General features: G+C 39.7%; 2 protein-coding genes across 2 annotated transcripts in view; one reads left to right on the top strand and one right to left on the bottom strand.

The window, feature by feature from the left end:
- LOC106821637 (hydroxymethylglutaryl-CoA lyase, mitochondrial-like) overlaps positions 1–3769 on the top strand; it is a 13858-nt gene extending 10089 nt beyond the window's left edge. Inside the window, exons 7-10 of the mRNA XM_014826527.1 lie at positions 1266–1329; positions 1503–1691; positions 2544–2669; positions 3141–3769. Of these exons, the coding sequence (XP_014682013.1) occupies positions 1266–1329; positions 1503–1691; positions 2544–2669; positions 3141–3242 (481 nt within the window). The 3' untranslated portion in view covers positions 3243–3769. The remainder of the gene's footprint in view (positions 1–1265; positions 1330–1502; positions 1692–2543; positions 2670–3140) is intronic.
- A 220-nt stretch (positions 3770–3989) lies between these two features.
- LOC106821636 (gamma-glutamyltranspeptidase 1-like) lies at positions 3990–12435 on the bottom strand (the record flags this gene model as incomplete). Its single annotated transcript, XM_014826526.1, is given in 15 exon segments — positions 3990–5917; positions 6067–6166; positions 6511–6648; positions 6885–6981; positions 7280–7426; positions 7609–7697; positions 7999–8129; positions 9468–9555; positions 9801–10000; positions 10173–10246; positions 10455–10522; positions 10886–11012; positions 11276–11427; positions 11670–11794; positions 12292–12435. Coding segments are annotated over 15 exon segments (1841 nt in total), but the record flags the coding sequence as incomplete, so codon positions are not given.
- Positions 12436–13815: the final 1380 nt, after the last annotated feature.

The raw sequence follows: 13815 nt of genomic DNA on the forward strand, positions 1-13815 counted from the left end.
GTGTGTGTGTGTGTGTGTGTGTGTGTGTGTGTGTGTGCGTGTGTGTGTGTGTGCGTGTGTGCGCGCGTGTGTGTGTGTGTGTGCGCGCCCCGCGCGCGCGCGCCCGTCGTGTGTCCGCCTGTACACACAGTGTTTATTTGTAAATAGCTAGAGGATTAATTGCATTTCATTACCAAATAAAAATATGCAAAATACATTAGTCGGTCCTTGTCGTACCAGTCCAGGTAATTTCTCGCACACACTCGTATGCGCACGCATGCATGCTCGCACTCACAAGTGCACACACGCACGCGCTCCCGTACGAGCCCACAAATAAGTACTACATACGCACAAGTGACAGATGATGTTGCGGTAGGTTGATGTTCAATACCAACAAATGGCAATGGGCAAATGGCACAAAAGAGCAGGTTTAGGGCTGATGTGGATTCGGTGGATATAGCCACCCCTCCATTGCTCCATTAGCGGATATAGCGTCCCCTTTCCAGCAATGTTATCATGAATCAGAAAAAAGTACCGTATGCATAGAAATGCATGGCGTTATCATGCAACTGTATAGAGACCCCGTTCTTTTATAATAAATTAATATATGTAAATTCAAAAAATAATATATAATATAATATTAATAATATATATTAAATTAATATCAGCACTCTATGTGTATTCTGGACCTATACGCTGTCTTGGCTACACAGGTTCTGATGGATATGTGCGTACGTGTGCATGCATGTGTGCGTGCGTGTGTGCGTGTAGAGTAGTAGTATGTGCATGCAGTAATTAACAGTAGCAGTAGCAACAACTGCAGCAGTACAGGAGAAGAAGAATAAAGGTACTGCATGGTGGCCCCTCATGCAAGGTCTTCATTACAGTTCACGTACACTGAAATTGAAATGATTCTGATACGATTAAAATGAAGTTGTAGGCCATATATATACATGTTGGATCACGTGTATACTAGCTGTACATGATCGAGTGTATAATCGATATACGTCATATCTGTATATATTATACGCTATACATATATAAATATAGGCCTATATATCAAGAGTCCATAATAGAGACGCTATTATATATATATATATATATGCTATTATATATATATATATCAGTTGAGCGCTGTTGCTCTGCAGCACTTGTTGGTACAAGTTACATCTCTTATAATCATTGTATTTGCATTCACGTTGAACAAAGGCATGATCAACCACCGTAAATCACTTCCATAACCATATTCTTCTATATTCTTATTCCGATTCCTACTTCCATTTCAGCTATGTGTCATGTGTGCTTGGTTGCCCGTACGAAGGAAAAATCGAGCCGCAGTCTGTTGCTAAGGTAAAGTTCTGCGCGTAACGTTCTCCCCTGCGTCCGAACTTCTCTTCGCTCGTGTCCTTCACTCATCGTTTACTCTGTCGCATCGTTAATTCTTCACTCATCATGTTTTCCGGCGAACACGCGAAGCCTCGCGGATAACGCCGTTGCCGTGACGACCGCCTCTGTCTCCGCAGGTCGTCGAGAAGCTCTACGACATGGGTTGCTACGAGATCTCGCTGGGCGACACGATCGGCGCCGGCACGCCGGGAGAGATGCGCCGCCTGGTGGACGCCGTCACGGCGCGCGTGCCTGTCGATGCGATCGCCGTGCACTGCCACGACACGTACGGACAGGCCCTCGTTAACATCCTCGTCGCACTGGAGGTGCGTGCGCGCTTACATTATCTACTGTATTACAGTTACATTACCTACTCTATTACAGTTATGTTACGTACTGTATTAGAGTTATATTCAGAGATGAGAATTTCCCGCGGTTCCCCGCGCTTTTCACTTTCGAAATTTATCAATTTTCCAAATCGTTCAAATCATTGAGAAAACTGTAGGAGGGTGTACTGCCACCCGCGGACATTGGAAAAATGTCCCGCGGCTAGTGATGCTCTTTTACCGTCTGACCCCGCCATCCCGCGATCGACAAATGTACTATTCATTCGCGCACTGCGTGAAGAAGCTAGTTTTCGAAAATTCTGTGCCTCAAAATGCATCTGCAAGCCTCTAATTAAAAAACAATTTCTGAAGGAGGACTCCCAGACCCCCCAAAAAAGTTCTTTGCACCTGCAGTGTACAATGTAGCGCTTTGCTCTATGCTACCAGTAAGTAGAAATATATCTCACAGATTTTGTCCGGGGCCGCCATTCTCATCTCTGTACATTACGTACTGTATTACAGTTATATTGTATATTGTACTTCTGGTGTGCTTATGTTACGTATTGACTGTATCAAACTTATGATTCTACTTATGATTCTACTATGATTCTACTATGATTCTACTTTTGATTGTACTTTACATTACAATCACGTAATGCATACATTATCATATGTATTATGTTATAGCTGCGTTGGCCGTCATACACAGTGTACCTCTCAGTCAGTGACTTGATTCTCAGATGTCTTGAGATAGCTTAAATTGAAGTGCATTTCAGTTAAGTGAAGGTCAAAATGCGGGTGGCGACACACCTAATTAACATACCTGTTTCCACTCTATCTCTGTGTGTTTAGGGCGGCATTACCGTCGTGGATTCGTCGGTGGCGGGACTCGGTGGCTGTCCGTATGCCCCCGGGGCTAGCGGTAACGTGGCCACAGAAGATGTCGTGTACATGCTGGACGGGCTCAAGATACAGACGGTAAGACGTGTCTCGTATCCCTTTAGCCAGCGGAGCATCCCCAACCTCTGCTGCGAGTCCATTATTTCACAGTCGTCTGTCGTGATTCCGATTGCCGTAGGTGATTGCTGAGAGGGGTGCTGCGGGTGTGATGGTGAAGGGGGTTACACCGAGACTGTCTTCCACGAACCATTGATCTTACAACTGCCTGATGGGTTTTATGTCTTGTTTGTCTTCTGTTGGTGTGTTATGTTGGACATTTTTTCATCCTAATTTTTTACGTAGAGCTGTGAGGGTGTTGTAAGTACGGTAGATTGTGTAGTTCGAGTGTAAGACAAGTGGAATGATGTTTGTAGTTACCGTTAGTGTTTTTACTATATATTACTAGGACTATTTACTATATTTATTTATGTAGTGTTCCTATTTTCAATAACCAGAAACGATATAAAATTTAATATTTTTCATGTAAATTTTTTGGTGATTTATTTCCAGGGTGTGGATCTACAGAAGCTGATAGGTGTTGGTGAATTCATCTGCCACAAACTGAACAGAAAAAGCAATTCTAAAGTATCGCAGGCTCTTAGCAAACTATGATGAAAACTAGCATAAAGCATAATTATTATATAACTAGTTGTTATATATGATAACAGGCTATCAGCAGGCTATGATCTTGCAATTTAGTATTATCATGATCATGAAATCAAATATAGCAAGAGTGAAGGTTATTGATGATGGCGACCCCAGCAGTTAGAAACCGGTGTGCTAATGTTTATGAATATGCTTGAATACTAACAATTCTTTTGAATATAGGGTAAAATGTAACAAACAGTGCTGTGGAATAAAGTAGGCTTCTTAATATTCCTAAGATGGTGCCATTTTATTAAATTAACAAGTAAATAGTACGAAATTGCATGCAGGTGAATATACACATATAGCAAGAGAGTTAATCAGGTAGTTAAAGATGCATAGCTGTTGTTATATGCACGGATGAAAGAGAGCATTATTAAACTGTGATCATAGTTGCTTAATTTTTTCATGACTGTACAGATAATTATTTTTAGATAGTTATGTAAGTTATTGCAAAATGTCATGAATAAACATGTATATAGTTACACAAGAAACTTGATTGTATTTGTAGAATTGCTACTTGCATTTGTGCATTGAAATTCTGTTATTCTTGACATTTTATCATTGAAAACATTAATATTAGTATATTTTAATCAAATTGGGTATAAAAATGTGGAATGCAATTTTATTAATATAAAACATGCAGATGACATCATAATTGCGTGTTATTTTGCACGGATTTGAGCCACGAAAATAAAGGACAACACGTTAGAATGCATTGTTTACGCACAACATGCCTTTTTATTATATTACGAGACGGTACAATACAAAATTAAACATAATAAATAATGTTCTGTAAAACAGTAATAAAAGTCATACTGCCTTGGTTGAAAAACCTCTTACATTTGTAAATTGTGGAATGCTACAAAGAAAAATCTCGACTGCATCCCTATCTAGCACTGACGTTAAGTATTATAAGCAAGCAACGTAACAATTTCTTGCCTTACTGTGATAGTCAGGTTTGTAAGAATTAGAAGATACGTGTGCAAGAAAGGTGTGAGAATGACTACTGATTTCTTCTTGTTTGAATTTTTGAGTGATTGTTAATTAAAACAAGTAGACTTTTTCTCAGCTTCTTTCACAGAAACGCCAGTGATCATTCACACACTATTATTTCTCATACCCACATATTATTAAACATCTGAGTGTGACTGCGACACAGAAAAGTATTGTTGTTTTGCAGGAACTAATAATACATTCGCTATTAGAGCCCATGGCACAATTATTTTTAGTCTGTTTCTGAGCTCGCCTATAAAAAGAACAACTTTATTTATATTAGGGTCTAAAATACAGGGCACAAGAAATATCTTGTAACATCAAACAAAAAGAAGCTGCCATCTAGTTAGAATATTTATAATATCATTGGCAGCAGCAGCATACAGACTAGCATGGAATTGATGTGCTTGACTAAGCAATACGCGAGATAATGGATGGGATTGAGAATCGAAAAGTCACATGCACTGTCCATTGGAATGTATTCAATCATCAACAACGATAATAACAAAAAAACAAGAAGATTGGAAGCATTACATAAATCACAACACGGTAGGTAATTCAGAGATTCTGAAGTTTGAGAATGATTTGACATTAAAAATCTGTGAAATAAAAAAAAACATACAGTAGTAATCGCTAATCACAGGTAAGAGGTAAATAAACTATAGACTATTGGGGGAATGGAAAAAGTTTCCTCAGTTCTCTCACCATAAATAGAAACTATAGCAGCAGCATGCCCACACAAGGTCCCAGCTCCACATAACCTTGAGGTATTAGATCAACAATATATTAACATCATATTAATGGATTTGATGAGATTCTCTAAATGGAAATGCATAATTTGATCATAACTGGAAAATTTTCAACAAATGATGTCATGATTTTACCCAAGAGAGAATCAGTGCATAAATAATCAACACGGCATGATTACTGGGAATCTGATATGACAATTGTAAACTTCACATTTAAAACTGCTTTTTTTCATTTGATCTAACTGCACAAACATGTGCTTACCATGATATTCGTAATGGTATTTACGACTGACATAACACATGCCCCTAATCAAATGTGCAATAATGGCACGAGTTCTTCCCTCTAAATATATATTTAGTCTAGCCATAATTACTTCATGACAGCACATCCACGACATTAACACCATCTTTATTACAATAGACGCTTAGTTAGCAAGGCCCACTATAAGACTTGATGCATAGTCACTAGTGTCCATCGTAACTATAACAGCATCAGTCACAACAGTAGTTAGCCAGCATTTCACCTGCAAGTCAACTGCGAAAACAAATGACCTTTCGGTCATCCATAACTTGGCAAACCCGATCACGTGAAGTCAACATGACAGTGATCACCAACATTTCCCCTTCTGACAATATTACCTAGTCTCCAAGTATTGTCTCTCTATCACCAACGTTAGGCGGTGGCATACGGATACTTATCAGTGTGACAGTGGTACACAGGTTACACACATGAAAATTAGTACTTCGCGATCTTACCAGTACCCCGCGAGTCGGCGTGACCTGCGATGATATCTTCAGTTTTGTCGAGGACGTTAACAACACCGATTCCTTTCGGCACACTCTCTATGTTGTGTCCCTTCGCTTTCAGCCCATCGACTGTACTGCGCGGAAAATCCTCTGCAAAACAGCATCGACAAACTTTGATTAGCTAGCTTTCATTGCATGTACGCGTGGGAAATCTTAAGCATTCACAGATACGTGACGTATATCAAACGTAAATGGTGAACTCCGAGTTGCAATCAGAAAAAAATTGTAGTAAAGGTTACCTTCTATGTAGACTTTATTGGAGCGTGCGTCGGGGTGGAGACGAGGAGACTCTATCGCGTCAGTCACAGAGCTTCCCCCACTAATGATACTAACCATTACCTGCACAAAGTTTACAGTCGTTACAGTTACACGATCGCAGAGATACAGCCACTCCCAAGATATTAATCTGTATCTATCTACTGTAGGTATGCATGGCTACTATTTTTGAGGACGTGGAAGAAACAAAGATCTAACACAGTTCGAACAGAGATGGACACAGTTTCCAAGCTTTTTAATGGTGTTATGTATTGAATTCCCAAATCTCTAACAACATATGATAGATGATTATATTATTTTCTAATTTGACATCTAGCGCAGAAAAAACATTCAAGAACATTAAAGCTATTTACACGCAACACCTTGAGCAAGCATGCAATGTCTAATCATGAGTAGCCTAATCACACCTGTACGAGGCTGCTAATGATGTGGCTTCCTTTCGTGGCACCGCTAGCTCCTCTAAGCCCACATGGTTTGTCTAGTTTTTGGAAGATGAGAGGTGCCATATCGGACAAAGGTCTTTTACCAGGCATCATCTGGTTTTCCTGCCAAGAATACAAAGCATTATATTAATCAAGTAAACTTATTAGACTATTAAACTCTTGGAAAATCTGTTCATATATCTGTTACAAACCTTGTTAGCAATGCTCAACGATTTCGGTGAATTCGGTATGTAGAATCATTAACAAGAACTATGAAAATAAGATTTGAAAAAAGAACACTGTGGAATGCAAGGGAGGGGTAAAGAGTCAACTCTTGTACCACACCCTTTAGATCATACCGGATTATGTGTACTCCTATCAAAATCTAGTATGGCATCATTCAGCAGAATACCAGAGCTTGTCATGATTTTAGATCCGAAAGGAGACCCCAATGAACTGAAACGGGGAAATGCGTAAGCAACCATTACGAATATTCATTAATCACAAACAGTTCAAAATCAAACAATATAATGAACACGATTCGATCAATCGACAATCCTCAGACACCTAGATATTTCTGAAGCTGGGAGCTAACATCAGTTAATGCTGTTCAATCAGTAGACAATCCACAGACACCTATATCCACAGATATTTCCGAAGCCGCGAGCTAACATCAATTGGACACGCCACGCAGTGTGGCTCCAGATCGGTTTTCCTCATGCCGCTGGCGAGGGCATTTCACGCTGATCGGTACCTTGTCACGGACACCACGACGTCGTCCTGGTCTATGACAGATACGTGTGCAGTTCCCTGCCTCTCGCTGCCTTCTACGAATGGCTCATAGTCACCGATGACCGAATCGACGCTGATCTTGCTCCGGAGCAGAGCAGCTGCCTCCTTGCTGTCGTGGACAACACATAAACGCGATCAGTAGTTCCCCAGTCACGAAACACTATTTAGATATGCACACGATTGCATGTGCATTCAATGCTTATACCACGGAACCATTCATTACGTTTTCACATCAAGCAGTAACATAAACTCGTGATGAACATTTTGAAATGGCTAATGACGCGAACTCACTCGAGCATTAGTTTGGTTATATTATCCACACGTGGTTGGAAGTCTGGGTCCCCTAGACTAGACTGCTGTGCAAATGCGAATTTTAGTGCCTGCAAATTAAAATGCAGTTTAAATCGTGAAACTCACATGCTATCCGAACTACAAACTAAACAAGTACACTAATGTGTCTCACACGTAACGTTCTCATTAAAACATGTTCTGACAAATAGACTGTCTATTCGAAAGAATCTAGAGTTGAACTCACGAAGTAAATACCAGCCAATCACAGCCGAGCGAGAACAGTCTATTACGTACAAATGAAGAAAATGTTCATGAAATGGTCAAATTCAGACAAGGCAAAGTAGAACACGTGTGTACGCCTAGCACTATGTTGTTTATGGCTGTGCTTACTTCAATGATGCAATGGTATGTGTAGTTGCTCCTCAAATTGTCAGCTTTGATACCCAATCCCTCGAGGATGTTAAGAGCAGACAGGACTACTGCACCGGATGCAGGTGCCCCAACAGTACGCATGTTATACCCTGCAAAATAACCAAAATATTTGTTGTAATATACCGAAAAGATAAAACAATTCTATATGGAACTGGACTAACTTGGCTTATGACAGCTTCAACATAATTTTATTACATACGATATAAGTTTACAAGTTCACACACTTCATCAAACAAGCACCAAAGCACCAAGCCATCGCATTATCAAAGTAAATGCAATTTTCACCACTAAAGTTTTGTGAGATTGCTTATTATCATAGTACCAGATGCACTCAACACATTTGAAAATTAAGATATAGCCTTAATCTGTGTGCCAATTGTGCTCCCTATATACAAAATTAAAACACTTGGAATAACTGAATAGTTACATACATCCTCGAACAATTTTATACTTATGTAATAGTATATATACTATACAAGTGGTAACAACAGCTAATAATATCTAGAGTGTACAACGGGAAAACAGTGCTATTTTACGGCAATTTTATTCTACTTTGACTGAGAGTCTATAATGATTTTATGGTATTGCATTAAGCAGCATTCTTTGCTCTCTAAAACAAGACCAACCGCTTGTCACTACGATACTCCTAGGCTGAGATATTGGCGCGTAAACCTCGCCTCCCACAGGCCTCACGACGCCTCGCATCCACATTATTCCCGCACCTTTGCGCGTTTTGCGGTTTTGGCTATCGTTTTCCCTCGCCGCTTGGAACAATGATAATTGATGTCACATGCCCAAATTTGGTACTCTTACTACACCATAGTACATGTAGTAAGTAGTAACTTAACTGCGTTGCAGAGAATTAATTTAGAAAACATTGCCGGCTCCATCATTACGAGCATTATCCGTGCTAAGAAAGATAAATGAAGATAAGGGCCTAGGTGATGCCCCCCGAAAGCCAACGATGATAACCAAAATGCCGTTCATTCATAAAGCCATTGCAGAAAAAAACGAACTCTCACGAAGCGACTTTCTTAAAGCGTTTTAAGCGCACAAAGGTTCGGGAATATGCGGTATCACGGCATCGGGAGGCCAGTGTGGGAGGCATGATTACGATCCAATATCTCGGCCTAGGAGTATCGTACAGACAAGCGGTTGGTCTTGTTTTAGAGAACAAAGAACGCTGCTTAACACAATACCATGAACTTACTCTAGACTAGCAGACAAAGTAGAATAATATTGTCGTAAAATAGCACTATTTCCCCGTTTTCCCATTGTAAACTCTAGGTATTATTAGCTCTTGGCGGTAAGGACAAAGTTAAGCATCGGTATTTTTGCAATGAATTTATTGAAGGATAACTTGATATGCAGGAGCAGGCATGAATATAAAAAGGACAGTTACAGGGATAGCTTAAAAATTTTGTTACCTGAGATGTTTAATGACAGCGGTAACCTCTCTATCGCATCATATGTTTTAAGATCGTTTCTAGACATCACACCACCTGCTGCAGACACCTATGAGCAGAAAACTACATCAACATCTAATCTCCTTATTCCGAGTGATTAGAGAGTCATTTCCAGTTATCCACTAAAGTTTCCTAGCTGTAGTTTATTATTAATTAAATGAAGAGCAATCATAGTAGCTTACAGGTTGTATAAATCATGCATATATCCTTAGACGTGTTGGGCTATTATTGGACAAGATACGAGTTCATCTCCTTTGTTACTGAGGAACAACGGGATACGATCGAAACACTTACCGCTCTCACAATGCTATTTGCAATCCCGCCTTCATAGAAACTATCAGACCCTTGGCTTGCGATGACCCGCAGCGACGAGGCAAGATCCACCCGTGTCACAAGGTCACCAGCTGTCTTCCACTTCCCATTGTACGTGTAGTAGAGTGACATGTTGCCGAACGCAGACAGTTCGCCATACGTAAATTTCTTCAGCGCTTTCTCTGAAGATGTAAAGATTTTTCAATGACGCGGATGGACTTTGTATTTGCGTAAACATCGTTGACGAGCCAATGCAAATTACCACGATGCTGACACATAGAGTTTAGTCAAACAACTTCAGACTACTAGTGGTGACAAGCTGTCACACATGCACAACTGTCTCTCAATGCTCACCGAGATCGGCTGTTAAGTCGAAGCCCTGCTCTGCTAAGTGTATCACTGGTGTGAACAGCTTCTCCCAAGACAACCTGCAAAGAACATGTAATGCGTTCAAAGAATGATGACTGCATCATGGTCAAGCCACTAAAATAAATACACCTTGCATCATGAGGGAAAACTGTAATTGCAAATCTAGCTAAGCACAGAATTGGGTAGAGTGTTTTAAGTTAAGAGACCCTATTCCTATGTATGAGAACACAGAATAGATTAGTTCTTGAATATTTTAGCTATACTCACTTTTTGTATTGTTCATGAGCAGTGGCCATCCCTTTAAGCATTCCAGGTATGCCTACAATACCTCCAACCTGCCAGAACAACATCAAGAAAAGTCTACATAAGTCTAAATCACATTATTATTATTTATAATAAATAATATTATTTAATTGCTATATATAATATTTCATTGAGTACCTCCTAACATTCCACATGCAGGCTAATTTTGCTAAAAAAAACTACAAGATTAAAATACATCATAATTATTTAAAAAGTTTCAGTATGCTATGCAATATATTTTTTATCCGTTATATCAAATTACCTCAACTTATAATTGCTTTAAACCCATGAGAATATAAGGGTACAATATTGTCATTACTAGTGGTTCATTTATTTGTCATAAAACTTTTGCTTAATACTCTTACTAATAAAGAATAAATATATGAACATCTTACTGGAAGATCTTCATGACTAGCATTTGTTCCTCCAAGATATTCTGTGATTTTCTTCGGTGCTACCTCACGAAAGTCTATCACAGAAACTTTGTTGCGCTTAAAATCTCTAATCAACATGAATCCTCCCCTAAAGAAATGTACAATGATTATAACATGGAACACCTTTTTTCCACGCGAGTTCATTACGGACACACTACATAAATCACTAACAGACTATTATAGCTAAGCATTCACATCCCATCAAGAATACTGTTTGGACAATGCAAGTGTATGGCTACATATCATTCAATTACCTTTCTTAGCTTTCATACAGAATTCCAATTATTAAGTTGCTACAGAGGCATGTTTGAATCGTCATTACATGCCTATGTAATGCTGAGTGGTACTAACCCGCCCAGACCAGTACTATGAGGATTGACTAGTCCAACACATAGAACAGTAGTTATAGCTGCCTCGACAGCAGTTCCACCCTGCTGTAGGATGTCTTTGCCAATTCCAGAACACAGCGGTACATCTGATATCACAGCACCATGGGGGTCAATCTGGACAGACATTAATACAAAATTAGTAGCAAATTGATGAGCAAACAGAGCAATATAGTTATACTCTCGATCGATTAAACTAGGTATATTTTCTAAGCACGCATCCCCGCAACAATGCATACACAATAGCTGTTAACAGTGTTAGACATATTCACGTGAAGCGCATGGAAAAATACAGATATCACAAAGAAAAAGACTTTAATTTGAGACATCAAAAGTGGTACACATAAAATCCCACACACCTGTGTAGTTCCAACACTTATTTGTACAATGAGAGCTATTGTAATTCCAGCAGAGAAGATAATAGAGCTAGCTATCAGATTCTTCAGTCCTGAACCTGTCTGTAGGCATGGGCTCGCTTTTTTCTCTGAAGGAAAAAAGCAATCCATAAAAATCGTTCCTAATATTATACTGAATCTGGAATATATTCAGAATGAATGATCTACAACTTATAAACAGCTACAATATTATGGAGACCATTCATTCACACCATGCAAGTTTTAGAGGTTCAAAGATAACATAATATCTCCACCACAATGGAAACAAAATTAGCTTGTTGCTATGACATTTACAGTCCAAGAATCATCAGCTAATAATGCCAAAGCTGCAGACATTGGACCAGTATTAAGTGTTGAGCCTGCGAATCCCTTGTGCGTAATTAGAGGAACACTTGGTGGACCCACATCCAATGATTCCGAATGCGAAACAAAAACTAAGGATGCAAAATACATTGGCGGTGTCCACCCTCGATTGTCAGCAAAGACAAGGTTGGTGTCAAACAAGGGGCGAACGATCTAATGAGACTCCAACTTCGTTAGTACTTGAGGGAGTGTGACCAGATTCTAAAAATGATCCAGCCTTCACCTGATTCTTCAAGTTCCATAGGTGCAGGTTGAGTTATTGGCCAGTTCTCAGCTCTCGTGGCCTCATTGCTGCCGGACGTATCAGCAGGGCTGACCACCGAATCCTGCTTCAGTGTTAGTGTCGGCCGCGATCCATCAAACTTATCTGGAATGTAGAAATTTATCCACATGCAATGTGACACTACACGATAAGACTATACAATAGTCAATATGTCAATAACAAATTTTCACATGTATGTCAATAACAAATGTATGTCATACAATTGTATGTCAATAACAAATTTTCACAGCAACTTTTTTTTATTTGACACCAAGATTAAGCTGCAGCCTATATCCTACAGTCTCTTATAATAATTAATATACACAGTAATGTCTAGATACAATAACGTTACTCAACAGAGTAGCATTACTAGTCTAACCATATTTTGTTATAGTAGTAGCAGCAATAGTAATAGTAGTAGTAGTAGTACTAGTAGTAGTAGTAGTAGTACTAGTACTAGTACTAGTAGTAGTACTAGTACTAGTAGTAGTAGTAGTAGTACTAGTAGTACTTACTACTACTAGTGTAGTAGTACCTATATAGTGAGAAAAAGACATGAGCTCAGGGATATTAATTATTATATTGGTGTTGTTTAGCTCTAGTAACTATAGCCCGCGTACGGTTGCCGCTGGCAGCAACCGTACGCGGGCTATAGTTACTAGAGCTCATAGGGTCTATGTCCCCCAGGGTACTGCCGGAACGTACCCTGGGTACGATCCGGTATACCGGAACATACCCTGGTAACTATTTGATATAGTTAGGGTTAGGGAGTAGGCGTAGGCGACTCCCCTAGACCTGTTAGTGGAGTAGGCGAGGTACGGTCCAGCATATTAGATAGTACCAGGGTACGTTCCGGCGTAGCTCTAGTACTAGAGCCCGCGTACATTGACTGCCACAGGGCTATAGCACATTGTCAGCTGGAAATAGCATCAACACCGGTTCTCAAAGTTCCCACGAAAAATCGCTTTACAAAACGCAAAATGATCGGGCTTTTTAACACTTATCTATGTACGTGGACATCTCACCTATCTTTTTGAACACTTTACACAACTTTACACCATGTATTTATCCTTTTATTCCACAAAGTAAGTACTACTGGTAATTCATTTTCAAACGATGTGGCGAGCGCACGCGTGACGTCACCGGTATTGTATATACATGCCCCATAGCTGCCATGTGTTTTGCGTACATATCCGATGACGTCACGCGTGCACACGCCATATCGTTTGAAAATGAAATGCCAGTGGTGCTTACTTTGTGGAATAAAGGGATAAATACATGGTGTAAAGCCTTCAAAATGATAGGTGAGATGTCCACGTACATAGATAAGTATTAAAAAGCCCGATCATTTTGCGTTTTGTAAAGCGATTTTTCGTGGGAACTTTGGGAACCGGTGTTGATGCTATTTCCAGCTGACAATGTGCTATAGCCCTGCGGCAGTCAATGTACGCGGGCTATAGTACTAGAGCTCATAGGGTCTATGTC

Source organism: Priapulus caudatus, unplaced genomic scaffold, assembly GCF_000485595.1.
Source record: "Priapulus caudatus unplaced genomic scaffold, Priapulus_caudatus-5.0.1 Scaffold80, whole genome shotgun sequence".
Classification (NCBI taxonomy): domain Eukaryota; kingdom Metazoa; phylum Priapulida; class Priapulimorpha; order Priapulimorphida; family Priapulidae; genus Priapulus; species Priapulus caudatus.